Source organism: Triticum urartu, chromosome 1 (assembly GCF_003073215.2).
Source record: "Triticum urartu cultivar G1812 chromosome 1, Tu2.1, whole genome shotgun sequence".
In the NCBI taxonomy this organism is placed as follows: domain Eukaryota; kingdom Viridiplantae; phylum Streptophyta; class Magnoliopsida; order Poales; family Poaceae; genus Triticum; species Triticum urartu.
This window is the reverse complement of record NC_053022.1, coordinates 532,998,229-533,011,385: the sequence shown is the minus strand read 5'-3', so window position 1 is coordinate 533,011,385 and position 13,157 is coordinate 532,998,229. Positions and strand designations below refer to the sequence as shown.

Here is a 13,157-nt window from a genome sequence, read left to right as displayed (position 1 = left end):
TGTGACAAATGGCACGCTGCATGTGAGTCATTTGTTGCAGCATGAGAAGTTGGAGTGATCTTTGCAACGAGTACTCCTCCTCAACTAGTGATTTCGTGGGAATCCATCAATCCGGATTTTATTACCCGTGTGGTGTACAATGATACAGTGTTTTTTACAGGCGATTTGGGCTGCAAAACGATACAACCAACCAAGCGGCCGTAGGGACACGGGAAGCCCAGTTCAAGCCCATTCGTAAACCCTAAACAGCCAACGCACTCAATTCGTTCGGGCAAGCCCTAAAAAGAAAAGAAAAAACGTTCGGGCAGCAAACTGGACAGAGTATTCGCGGGCGACCGCACGAGCGCGCCGCCGCCGCCGCCGCGAGTCTTCTCTGCCGCCGCCGCCCGTCAGCCGTCGCCAGCGAGGTAAATCCTTCCCTTCCTAATCCCTGCTCTTCTCCGGTGGTCCTCCCGCACTTGCTTGCTTGCTTCTGGTGCCGTAATGCGTGCGTGCTGGTCGTGTGCTTGTCGCCGCTTGCGTGCGTGCTTGCTGTGTCTGTGTGCGTGCTCCTTGTGTACTTGTGTGCGTGCTTGTTGGCTGCTGCTGGGCGTTGGCCAGTGCCTTGTGCAAGTACCACGAGGATTGAGTAGATTGATGACCATTCAGTCATCGAGGATTGAGTAAATTGACGATCATCCAGTCACCGAGGAGATGGGGACTTGATGAAAAGAGGCATGGATGCAACAAATAGGGTAGTATTTTGATATAGTCTCACACATATAATTCATTGTCTTCATAACATGGCATTTTATTAATTATTTATATATACTCGCCGAATTGTAGTTTTTAGAAATCACTGTATCCCATGTCCCCATATCCGCATCGGTGTTTCGTAGCAAAAAACAGTTGAAGTATCTTGCATTTGATAGACCATCTTATGGTTTTATCCCAGTTTGTTCATTTCATACAAGAGAGCTCTCTGATTCAGTGAACGAACCGTGTGTATGTGAGTATGTGAATGCTGGAACTACCAAAAATTCATGAAAATTTGGATGAAATAAGCTAGTTTTTTGTCTGTGGGTGCACAATCTAAGGGGTTTAGTGTCCACTCTGTATTTTCATTCAACGTAATCTGCAATCCGGAACAATGAACAAACACATTGACCTTTGTCTTGAAGTGTGTCTGTGTGCACATTTATCTTTTTGCTTACATCGTAAAAATATAATGAAATAAACTCTGAATTCAACATTTGCTAATGACAAGAACCGATTTTGTAGTTTTTAATATTGTAGATTAAACTTTAGTTATGCTCAGTCGTTCAGTGCCTGATTTCCTATTCTGTGGTTCACAGGTTCTTGGAGTATCTTAGGTGTCGTCAATATGGCATCTCATGCTGAAATGACAGCAAGCAATATGCTACGTCTTCAAGGCTTTCCTAGTAATATGGTATGCACCTAGTTCTAGTTGAACTATCAACTAAATATGCTTCTCTTTTCGGCATGTAACCATTATCATGCGCTTCTCTTTTTGTACCAGGGAAAACAAAGGAGTAGTTTTATATCCACAAGACACCCACCTTCGAGAAGGTCACGAGTGGTTCGACATTGCCTGAACCTACGTCATCTTTGCCGTTTACCTAATCAAAGGGCTATTGTTCCAAATATCCGACCAATGCCTGCTCTCACTGCTGCAGTATCCAGCGGAGTTAATAGTCCATTGATAGAGGCATCTGGTGATGACATGGGATTAGTTTCAAGGATTATTCACTTTTATCGCAAACCATTTCTTCAAGAGAGTGAGGCCAAGGAGTTACTCAGGAAAGTGCAGGCAAAGGTTTCTTCTAATATTATTGATATAAAGACTGAGCAATGCTTCAATGTTGAGTTGGAGGATGCACTAGGTTCTACAAAGCTCGCAACACTTCAGTGGCTCCTAGCAGAAACTTATGAACCTGACAACCTACAAACAGGGAGCTTTCTGGAGGAGGAAGTTTCTAGGAGCTCTTATTGCTTCCTTGTTGAGGTTGGTCCCCGGATGACATTTTCGACAGCTTTCTCAACCAATGCTGTCTCGATTTGTAAAGCTCTATCATTAATGGAAGTAACTCGCCTGGAGAGGTCTAGAAGATATCTTTTGTGCCTTCAGCCTGGTAGTGACCCACTTGATGAAAGCCAACTCAACAGCTTTGCTGCTTTGATTCATGACAGGATGACAGAATGTGTTTATCCTAGCAAGCTCACATCATTTCGGTCGGATGTAGTTCCAGAACCTGTCAGTGTTATACCAGTCATGGAAAGGGGAAGGGAAGCACTGGAGGAAATAAATCTTAAAATGGGTCTGGCTTTTGATGAACAAGATATCAAGTACTACACTCACCTATTCAGAGATGACATCAAACGCAATCCAACTACCGTGGAACTTTTTGACATAGCGCAATCAAACAGTGAGCACAGCAGACATTGGTTTTTTAATGGAAAGCTTGAGATAGATGGAGAGACCATGCCAAGTACTCTGTTTCAGTTAGTAAAGAGCCCCTTGAAGGCTAACCCTAATAACTCTATTATTGGGTTCAAGGATAACTCGAGTGCAATAAAAGGGACTCTTGTAAATCACCTACGCCCAGCACTACCAGGTTCCACTTCACCGCTAACCCTGATGATGCGTGAACTAGGCATTCTGTTCACAGCAGAAACCCATAATTTTCCATGTGCCGTGGCACCCTACCCAGGAGCTGAAACAGGTGCAGGTGGCCGCATAAGGGACACACATGCCACTGGAAAGGGCTCATTTGTTGTTGCTTCAACTGCTGGTTATTGTGTTGGAAACCTTCAAATTGAAGAATCATATGCACCTTGGGAGGATTCATCTTTTGCATACCCATCAAACTTAGCTCCTCCATTGCAGATTCTTATTGATGCTAGCGACGGTGCTTCTGACTATGGGAACAAGTTTGGCGAGCCTTTAATTCAGGGATTTACAAGAAATTTTGGTTCTAGGTTGCCAAACGGGGAGCGTCGTGAATGGCTGAAGCCTATAATGTTCAGTGGGGCAATTGGGCAGATTGACCATGCACACATATCGAAAGGGGATCCAGAAATCGGCATGCTAGTTGTGAAGATTGGTGGTCCAGCATACAGAATTGGTATGGGTGGTGGTGCTGCCTCAAGTATGGTTAGTGGACAGAATGATGCAGAGCTCGATTTTAACGCAGTGCAGCGGGGAGATGCTGAGATGGCACAAAAGTTATATCGCGTGATCAGGGCATGTGTGGAAATGGGAGAGAAGAATCCAATCATCAGCATTCATGATCAGGGAGCTGGAGGAAACTGCAATGTCGTGAAAGAAATAATCTATCCTAAGGGTGCTGAAATTGATATCCGCTCAATTGTTGTTGGTGATCACACATTGTCTGTGTTGGAGATCTGGGGTGCTGAATACCAGGAACAAGATGCATTATTGGTGAAGCCTGAGAGCAGAAACCTGTTGCAATCACTTTGTGATAGAGAGAGAGTTTCAATGGCTGTCCTTGGTGAAATTGATGGTAGTGGAAAGATTGTTTTAATTGACAGTGCTGCTGTGGAGCATGCAATGTTGAGTGGCCTTCCTCCTCCACCGCCTGCTGTTGATCTTGAGCTTGAAAAGGTTTTAGGAGATATGCCTCAGAAGACCTTTGATTTCAAGCGAGTTCCTCGATCGAGTGAACCCTTAGACATAGCACCCGAGATTACACTGATGGATGTTCTTAAGCGAGTATTGAAGCTTCCCTCAGTATGTTCAAAGCGTTTCTTGACCACTAAGGTTGACAGATGTGTGACAGGTCTTGTGGCACAACAGCAGACGGTTGGCCCACTGCAACTACCACTTGCTGATGTTGCTGTAGTCGCACAGACATACACAGATCTTACTGGCGGTGCTTGTGCCATTGGAGAACAACCAATAAAGGGTTTACTTAATCCTGAGGCTATGGCAAGGCTTGCTGTTGGGGAGGCATTGACCAATCTGGTTTGGGCTAAAGTTACATCTCTTGCTGACGTCAAAGCAAGTGGCAATTGGATGTACGCTGCAAAGATTGATGGAGAGGGAGCAGATATGTATGATGCTGCTGTCGCAATGGCTGACTGCATGATTCAACTTGGTATTGCAATTGATGGAGGAAAGGATAGTCTTTCTATGGCAGCTCAATGTGATGGCGAGCTAGTCAAAGCTCCAGGAAATCTTGTTATCAGTGCTTATGTGACATGTCCTGATATAACCTTAACGGTTACTCCAGATCTAAAGCTTGTGAAGGACGGGGTTCTGTTGCATGTTGACCTGGCTAAAGGAAAGCGACGACTTGGTTGTTCTGCTCTCGCACAAGCGTTTGATCAAATTGGAAATGACTGCCCAGACATAGAAGATGTCCCTTACTTGAAAAAGGTCTTTGAGGTTGTTCAAGAATTGCTCAGCGAACGCCTGATTTCTGCTGGTCATGACATTAGTGATGGTGGGCTTATTGTCACCATTCTTGAGATGGCATTTGCTGGGAACTGTGGTGTTAACCTCAACATGGAATTAAAAGATAATGACCTTCTTCAAACACTTTTTGCGGAGGAGCTTGGTCTTGTAGTTGAAGTGCATTTGGATGACCTTGATGTAGTGAAGCAAAAACTTCATGCAGCAGGGGTTTCTGCTAATGTGATAGGAAAAGTAACTGCAGCACCAGAAATAGAGCTGTGTGTTGATGGTGAGGTGCGTTTGAAAGAAAGAACTTCAGATCTCAGAGATTTGTGGGAGGAAACAAGCTTTCAGCTTGAGGAGCTACAGCGGCTGAAATCTTGTGTCAAGCTTGAGAAAGAAGGCCTAAAAAGCCGAACATCGCCCTCATGGCATTTGTCTTTTACGCCCAAATTCACGGACAAGAAACTACTGTCTGCATCCTCGAAACCGAAGGTTGCCATCATTCGGGAAGAAGGGAGCAACAGTGATAGGGAAATGTCTGCTGCATTCCATGCTGCTGGTTTTGAACCGTGGGATATCACAATGTCGGATCTCTTGAACCAAAAGGCTTCTCTAACGGAATTCCGTGGGATTGCATTTGTTGGTGGATTTAGCTATGCAGATGTTCTTGACTCAGCAAAAGGTTGGGCTGCATCTATCAGGTTCAACCAGCCCCTCATACAGCAGTTCCAGGAGTTCTACAATAGGCCAGACACATTCAGCCTTGGGGTGTGCAATGGGTGTCAGCTCATGGCTCTTCTTGGTTGGGTACCAGGACCTGATATTGGAGGCTCGCTTGGTGCAGGTGGAGACATGTCCCAGCCAAGGTTCACTCACAATGAATCTGGCCGTTTTGAATGTCGGTTTATCAGTGTGGCCATAGGGGATTCTCCTTCTATAATGTTCAAAGGTATGGAAGGCTCTACTTTGGGCATTTGGAGTGCTCATGGTGAAGGGAGAGCCTTCTTCCCAGATGAAAATGTCTTGTCTGATGTTGTCAATTCAAATCTGGCCCCTCTGAGGTACTGCGATGATGCTAATAATGTCACAGAGGTTTATCCTTTCAACCCTAATGGCTCTCCGCTTGGTATTGCGGCCCTTTGCTCCCCTAATGGAAGACACCTTGCTCTGATGCCACACCCGGAGCGTTCCTTTATGATGTGGCAGTACCCATGGTATCCCAAGGAGTGGCAGGTTGAGAAGGGTGGTCCCAGTCCTTGGTTGCGCATGTTCCAGAATGCAAGAGAGTGGTGTTCATAGAGAAGGTAAATCAGACTCCTGAAACATTTTCACCTTTTTTTTGGCTCCCTGTAGTTTTTTTTTTACTTTTGGTTCCCTATATAGTTAAGATCTCTGACTAGCCCGTTAACTGAACACAGTTTGTTGCTCTCGTCTACATCTGAACCGCTCATTCTGTAAAGAGAGAAGTGCATTTTTCAACCCCGAACTCTTGCCCTAGTCTAATTTACAACCCCGAACTTCAATACCATCTAAATTACAACCCTCAACTCTCAAAACCGGTCAGAATTCAACCCTCCCCTCCTTGTTCACCGGTTTTGACTAGGGGTGACCAGTTTTGACCAGTCAACAGGTCCAATCAGCATGCCACGTCGGAAAAAAATTCAAAATTTCAAGAAAAATATAAATAAAAATCTGTAAGATCGAGAAAAAATCAGGAAAAAAACCAAATTTCCGAAAAAAAGTTTGCGAAAAAAATTCGGAAACTTTTTCCGTGATTTTCGGGGAAAAAAATTTCAAAAATTGAACTTTTTTGGAAATTACTTTTTCTAGATTTTTTTTCTATTTTACAGTTTTTATATAATTTTCTTGGGAATTTGAATTTTTTTTCCCTTGGATTTTTTTATTTTAAGTATTTTTTGGTTTTTCATGGAAATATCGATATTTTTGTTTTTCAGAAATTCGATTTTATTTATTTTCCCTGATTTTTTCCTGGAAATTTGATTTTTTTATTTCTTTTCCTGGATTTTTTTATTTTACAGCTTTTTAAAAATAATGCTGATGTGCCATGCTGATGGGACCCATTGACCGGTCAAAACCGGTCAACAAAGAGGGGAGGGTTGAATCCTAGCCGGTTTTGAGAGTTAGGGGTTGTAATTTAGACGGTATTGGAGTTCGGGGTTGTAAATTAGACCAGGACAAGAGTTCGGGGTTGAAATATGCACTTCTCTGTTATGTAAATAGCATTCTTGTTGTTTTATGTTTCTGCTAACTCTCCTCTTAGCTTGATCTTTATTGTAGTACTGTGTTAGCTTGAACACCGCTTTGTGCTTGAATTTTGTTATTTAATGCAGTGATAATTATTAGGCATCCAGTGTCTCTCATGTTCTATCCCAGTGCTTCACTGCAATAGAAAGAATCAAAAACATAGTGCTAGGGATTGTATTTTGTTGTTCTGTTCATGAGGTCTCGTACAATACTGCCATGAAACAACTACTTGCTTACCCTTCCTTTCCTGGAACTTACAGGGACTAAATTGGTGGCTCGTATGTCTGCTTAGAGCTTGGGCATTCTGCTGTCGAACTGAACATGATGTGGCCATGGATCAACTCAATACCATGTCTGAAATTATCGCGTTGGAAGAACTCAAGCGACTGACAGCAGCTCTCAGTTCTTGAATATTTCTGCTACTTATTCTCAATGGACAGTGCCTGTATAGGTGCTGCGTGCGAGCATAGTTATGTCTCGCTAGCTGAATTGAGCTATATGCTTCTTCTGCAATTATTCACCTATATCCAGTGATACTATGCTCTAGCTGTCCGGCAACATAAATAATATCCTGTCAGCTTTCTTTCTGCTAAGCATATTATCCATTTTGTAGTTACACAGGAATGTACCATGTCGCCCGTTACATATTCGGGATTGTATTTTCAGTTTGGCGTAACCTCAAGAGGGTAATAACACTTAGACAGGGTGGACAGCAGATTTTTTTTTTTACAGCAGATAGAACTCCTGGATTCATGGAATTGAGGAAGAAGGTCTTAAACAAGCTACAATATGGCTGGTTCCAGACTCGTATCATTTGATTTTATGAACACCCATCAAGACAGACATTGACAACCTAGCTGCTATCTTACAAGGCTTTGGTGACGTGACGAGCCTCTGCAACAACTTCCAAAAAAGCTTGGTCGTGCCAATCCGTTGCAACCATCTTGACCTCGAGCACATCCTCCGGAATATGCCGATGATCCGCCCTTCCTTCTTGGTGAAATACCTAGACTTACCTCTTTAGGTTTGGCAGCTAAAGACGATGGATTTCCAATATCTGGTCGGCAAGGCGGCCGGATAATTAATCACTTGGGATGGGCAAAACATCATTGCTATCGGACGCACAACTCTCGTCAAGTCGGTCATCTCCTCTCAAGCGGTCTTCTCTATCACGCCTCTCATAGTGCCGCCGGGCATTCTAGATACACTTAATAAGATTGAGAGGGCCTTCTTTTGGTCGGGTGCGGAAAAGACCACGGGAGCCAAATGCAAGGTCAATTGGAATTTGGTGTGCAGACCAAAAGATTACGGTGGTCTTGGGGTGCTCAATACCGACAAGTTTGCACGGGCGTTGCGGCTTCGTTGGCTATGGTAGGAAGGGAGGGAGCCCCGTAGACTATGGGTGGGCTCTGGCAACCCCTGCACTGAAGAGGACCTCCAGTTCTTCTATGCATCTACGACTATCACTGTCGGTGACGGCGTCAAACACCTTTCTGGGACTCCCTTTGGCTCCTGGGGCGCAAGCCCAAGGACATTGCATCGCTAATCTATGAGGGCTTGGCGAGGAAGAATTGGAAGGCGCGTGAGGCTTTGAATGGGAACGATTGGATCCTCAAAATCAAGCATGACACCGCCATCTCCGTCAACCACATTTCCGAGTTCTTTAACCTTTGGATGCTTGTGCATGACTTCCACCTTGATGAGCAAACCGAAGACGATATCATTTGGAAGCATGCGAACGATGGGGTATACACGGCGAGCACTGCCTACAAAGCTCAATTTCTCGGCCTGACCTTGTCCCCCTGAAGCGCATGGACGCATGGTCTGGAAGGCTTGGGCACCTTCAAAGGTCAAATTCTTTACTTGGTTGGCTCCACAAGATAGGGTTTGGACCGCCGATCGCTTGGAGAAGCGTGGTTGGCCAAACTGTGGCCCTTGCCCGCTTTGCAAAAGGGAACAAGAACACAAGGATACACCTCTTCGTCAAGTGTCGCTGCACGCTTAGACTCTGGAGATCAATCATTGAGAAGCTTGGGCTCGCGCACATGGACACCTCCGAATGGCAGTTAGATGAAACCGTCATTGAGTGGTGGCAGAAAGGAACCGACGACAGCAACCCTCACCGCCATGCAATGGCTTCCCTTACCATGTTCGTTTCTTGGACCATTTGGAATGAGAGAAACATCCGAGTACTCCGTCGGAAAAGTGCGCCACCGCCGGTCCTCCTAACCAACATTTTAGAAGACGCTAAACTTTGGGTTACTGTCGGCGCAAGGAAACTAGGGAACATCATATTATATGAGTAATTGTCATGCCGTGATTTGTGAGTGCGTTGTAAAACTCTACTCTCCCTTATTTAATTGAAGAGGCAAATCTTTTACATTCGTTTCAACTTTCAAGATAAAAAATCTAGCGAGCGCTCACGAGTGATTACGAGCTTCAAATGAACATAATCGAGCATAGTTTTTTTGCCTCGTTGAGTTTACCGAGTTTAGTGGTCACAAGCTTAACGAGCCAAGCAACTCATTAATTCATCTGTAAGAATGCTTCTTGAAATGGAAGAAAACAATTGAACATCAGAATTTTAGAATATGGCCCTGTTTGGTTGGGATTTTTTTTCATGGCTTCCACTGCTGAAAAGCCGACCAAATGAGCAGATTCCCAAACATGCTTGTCACGAATCCATTGAAAATAACTTGAACTAGGGACTTACAGAAACATCAGTAGTTCGGCGTGTGTGCTACAGCAGTCAAAACTGAAAAGAAATTATTGTTCTAAAATGGCCATTTTTCTAAAACAGTTTACAGATCAGTGTTTATGATGAATTAGCACATAATAATTTACCAGGGCTTTAGGGCATTACAGATAGCACATAAATAATTTACCAGGGCTTCAGGGCATTACAGATAATTCTTATACTAGTAAGTAAACAAATTGTTCTAGCACTCACTGAAACTCTTCTAAAAAAAGAAGCAGTATTTTTGTCAATTATCGTTTGGGCTGAGATTTTCGTCTGGGACGTTGGCGGCAAAGAGCAAAATACGGTCGCGCCTCGTCGGAGTCCATTTTCGTTTCATCTGCTTCTCCACGATCCGGCTGACTCCTCTTCGACCAATCAGAGCACGCGAAACCACCTCCCACGGATCACCCCCTCGACACCAGATCGCAACCGTCCACGCACGACGCATCCAACGGTCCACGCCCCACCATCCCTCCCGAAAAACTAAAACCAACGCGCGGCTCCCCGCTCCAATCCCCCGCCCGCTCGGCGCTCCCCTCCTTCCCTATTTAACGCCGCCCATTCCCCTTCTTCCTCCTCACTCCAATCCCCCAACCCTCCCAGCGCTCCCCCCTCCTCAACAACCTCCCGGCGCATCTCCGACTCCATGGCCCGCACCAAGCAGACGGCGAGGAAGTCCACCGGCGGCAAGGCGCCGAGGAAGCAGCTGGCCACCAAGGCGGCCCGCAAGTCCGCCCCGGCCACCGGCGGCGTCAAGAAGCCCCACCGCTTCCGCCCCGGCACCGTCGCGCTCCGGGAGATCCGCAAGTACCAGAAGAGCACCGAGCTGCTCATCCGCAAGCTCCCCTTCCAGCGCCTGGTGAGGGAGATCGCCCAGGACTTCAAGACCGACCTCCGCTTCCAGTCCTCCGCCGTCTCCGCCCTGCAGGAGGCCGCCGAGTCCTACCTGGTGGGGCTCTTCGAGGACACCAACCTCTGCGCCATCCACGCCAAGCGCGTCACCATCATGCCCAAGGACATCCAGCTCGCCCGCCGCATCCGTGGAGAGAGGGCCTAGGCTGCAGTCTGCAATCCATGCGTCGTCTGTTAGATCCCTGTTAGCCTGAGTTCGTCGGTGGAAGTGTGTGTGTGCTAGCAGTAGGGTTTCAGACTGTGCCCGTGTTGTTCTTGTCATGGTAGATGTGGTATGCCTAATGTGATGGTACCATCTTGTTGCCATTAGCAATGGAAATGAAAAATGTTTCTCATTCATCTGTGTTTGAATGCCTGTTCCCAACTTGCCAAATTTCTTGCCTGTTTTGCTCTGAATCTGAGCTTGAATTATCGTTCGACTGTCATCTGGCTAGCTGTCTCTGAACCCGAACGAACGAGCAGTTGAGATTGCTTGTCTGATAGTGTGCTCGTCTTCAGTTCCGTCCAGTGCCGGTATGTTTGATGTTCAGTGCACATATTCTGTTGAAACCATCCCTACTTTGCCTAGTTATGTTGCAATCACGCAACAAGTTACTTGGTGTCTTGTCTTCAGATTTTACAGGTTCAGAAAATGCTGCAGGCTTCCACACTGTTCCCGCAATATTATTGGTTGCATCACCCACAATTCCTAAATAACACACCAAAACATCGAGCAAGCGCTGGCCACTATTGGTCAGAATCTCATGCCGTTCCTGGTTCTTGGACATTGCTTGGATAGTATCCTGAATATGTGAAATGACCTGCCAGTTTTAGCTACTGTGTTCTTAATTGCTTCGATTTTGTACCTTATAATAGTACTAGTACTGTGTCAAAATTCTTCGAAATAACCATTCCGGTTGGTTGCCTCTGAACCTGAATGAACAGATGTAATACGCTCGTTCAGTTCAGTTCTGTGTAGTACACATAAACATCGCTTTCCTGATGATAACATCGGTGCTGAAAGTGTCTCAACCCTGCTTCTGTGCTGTATAGTCTCAAAACTACAAACACAGTTACAATACAGGTTACAAGGATGCCTCCAACTACAGTTTTTCTTGATTAAATGTTTATCATGAGGCACACCGCTACTTCTTAAGAGAATAACTGCTCCCACAGTAATACCAACGCCAATTTCTTGGTACCTATTCTCCAATCGCACACACTTAACGCGAAACACGGTTCATTCTGGGCAGTTTACAACAGTGCTGCTGTGGGGTCCGAATGTTTTCTGGTGGTAGGCTGATGTTAGAACAGTCAAGCATCTCGGAATTTAATTTTGTAGGAAGAGAGGCAGTATTATGTTTATGAACTGTACAGTTCATTTTAAATTATGAAATTTATTACTGATGCACGATGCAAGTCTCTATGACGGGAGAAGATTTGTAATGGCACTCTGTCGTGTGGCTCAAAATGAATGCAGAGCTTCTAGGACCAATTACCTGATCGCTAAGTTATTATATGTAATATTGTAAAGTGTTATTTGAATCCTTGAATTTGAAAAAAGTGAACTCCAGTAAGTGATGAAAAATGAGAATAGCAGTGATGCATTGCGTTCGAGCCAGTTTCTTGTAGATTATCTTCAGATCTCCAAAATAGTTCGGATGAAGGAATAAGAATCTGTCATTGGATGGGGACATGCTACAGCAACGCAGCAAGTATATCAAGTTGAATTGATATTCACAGTGAATTAGTGACTTATCTTGTTTTTGGGTTTGGTATACACCCATAAAAAAGTCAGTTCCTTGCAGACTAACCGAAGACAACCATTCTCATTTCGATAGAGAAAATCCCACAGACCCATAAAAATATTTTCAATACATTCTGCCTTTGATACCTACGGGTTTAATCTGAACACGACACGGCAGTTCTGGACCCGGCCCCGCCCACAGCCCAAAAATTTCGGGCTGCCGCCACAGCTCTGACCCAGCCCGCCAATCCACCGGTCCAAGCTTTCGGCCACGTCACCAGTCCGCGGCATCCCTCACCCGGATCGCCATCTCGACCGTCCACTCCATCCGCATCCAACGGCAGGCAGACGCCTCCTCCACCCTCTCGTCCCCGTTAAAACGCCCCTCGCCCCTCCACGCAAATCACATCACCAGGCACCAGCAGCCACCACCGTTCCTCCGATTCCACCACATCCGCTCGCAGCTCGAGATCGTGAGCCATGTCCGGGCGCGGCAAGGGAGGCAAGGGGCTGGGCAAGGGCGGCGCCAAGCGCCACCGGAAGGTGCTGCGCGACAACATCCAGGGCATCACCAAGCCGGCGATCCGGCGGCTGGCGCGGAGGGGCGGCGTGAAGCGCATCTCGGGGCTCATCTACGAGGAGACCCGCGGCGTGCTCAAGATCTTCCTCGAGAACGTCATCCGCGACGCCGTCACCTACACCGAGCATGCCCGCCGCAAGACCGTCACCGCCATGGACGTCGTCTACGCGCTCAAGCGCCAGGGCCGCACCCTCTACGGATTCGGCGGCTAGGTTCTTTGCCGCCGCCTGCAGATTCCAAAATCTTGATGGAACCCCGACTTGTTTAGCTCGCTGTTTACTCTGGCTCTGTAGTTCGAACTGAATCGTGGAACAAAGTTATTTCATATCTGTTGTTGGAAATGAAACCTGTCTTTGTGCAAATGCCGTCTTTCTGATTTTTATCTCTCTGTTGGGTACGATATTGAGGTGGCGATGAGTTGATTTGCCATAATTTTACCGGTATGAATCGTACCGTATTTGTTTGCAGGCTAATGTGTAATCTGAAAAAAACGCCACAGGGACTGAACACTTGT

General features: G+C 45.9%; 2 protein-coding genes and 1 pseudogene across 2 annotated transcripts; all 3 read left to right on the top strand.

Annotated features, from left to right (window-relative positions):
* Positions 1 to 276: 276 nt before the first annotated feature.
* LOC125526700 (probable phosphoribosylformylglycinamidine synthase, chloroplastic/mitochondrial) lies at positions 277 to 7,384 on the top strand. Its single transcript, XM_048691343.1, has 4 exons — positions 277 to 407; positions 1,335 to 1,429; positions 1,520 to 5,724; positions 6,946 to 7,384. The coding sequence occupies exons 2-3, from the start codon at positions 1,364 to 1,366 to the stop codon at positions 5,717 to 5,719; spliced, it is 4,266 nt and encodes a 1,421-aa protein (XP_048547300.1). The 5' UTR covers positions 277 to 407; positions 1,335 to 1,363; the 3' UTR covers positions 5,720 to 5,724; positions 6,946 to 7,384.
* Positions 7,385 to 9,994: 2,610 nt separating this feature from the next.
* Positions 9,995 to 10,668, top strand: LOC125526715 (histone H3.2-like). The gene has a single exon (XM_048691360.1). The coding sequence runs from the start codon at positions 10,072 to 10,074 to the stop codon at positions 10,480 to 10,482; it is 411 nt and encodes a 136-aa protein (XP_048547317.1). The 5' UTR covers positions 9,995 to 10,071; the 3' UTR covers positions 10,483 to 10,668.
* A 1,796-nt stretch (positions 10,669 to 12,464) lies between these two features.
* LOC125526723 lies at positions 12,465 to 12,989 on the top strand (annotated as a pseudogene).
* Positions 12,990 to 13,157: the final 168 nt, after the last annotated feature.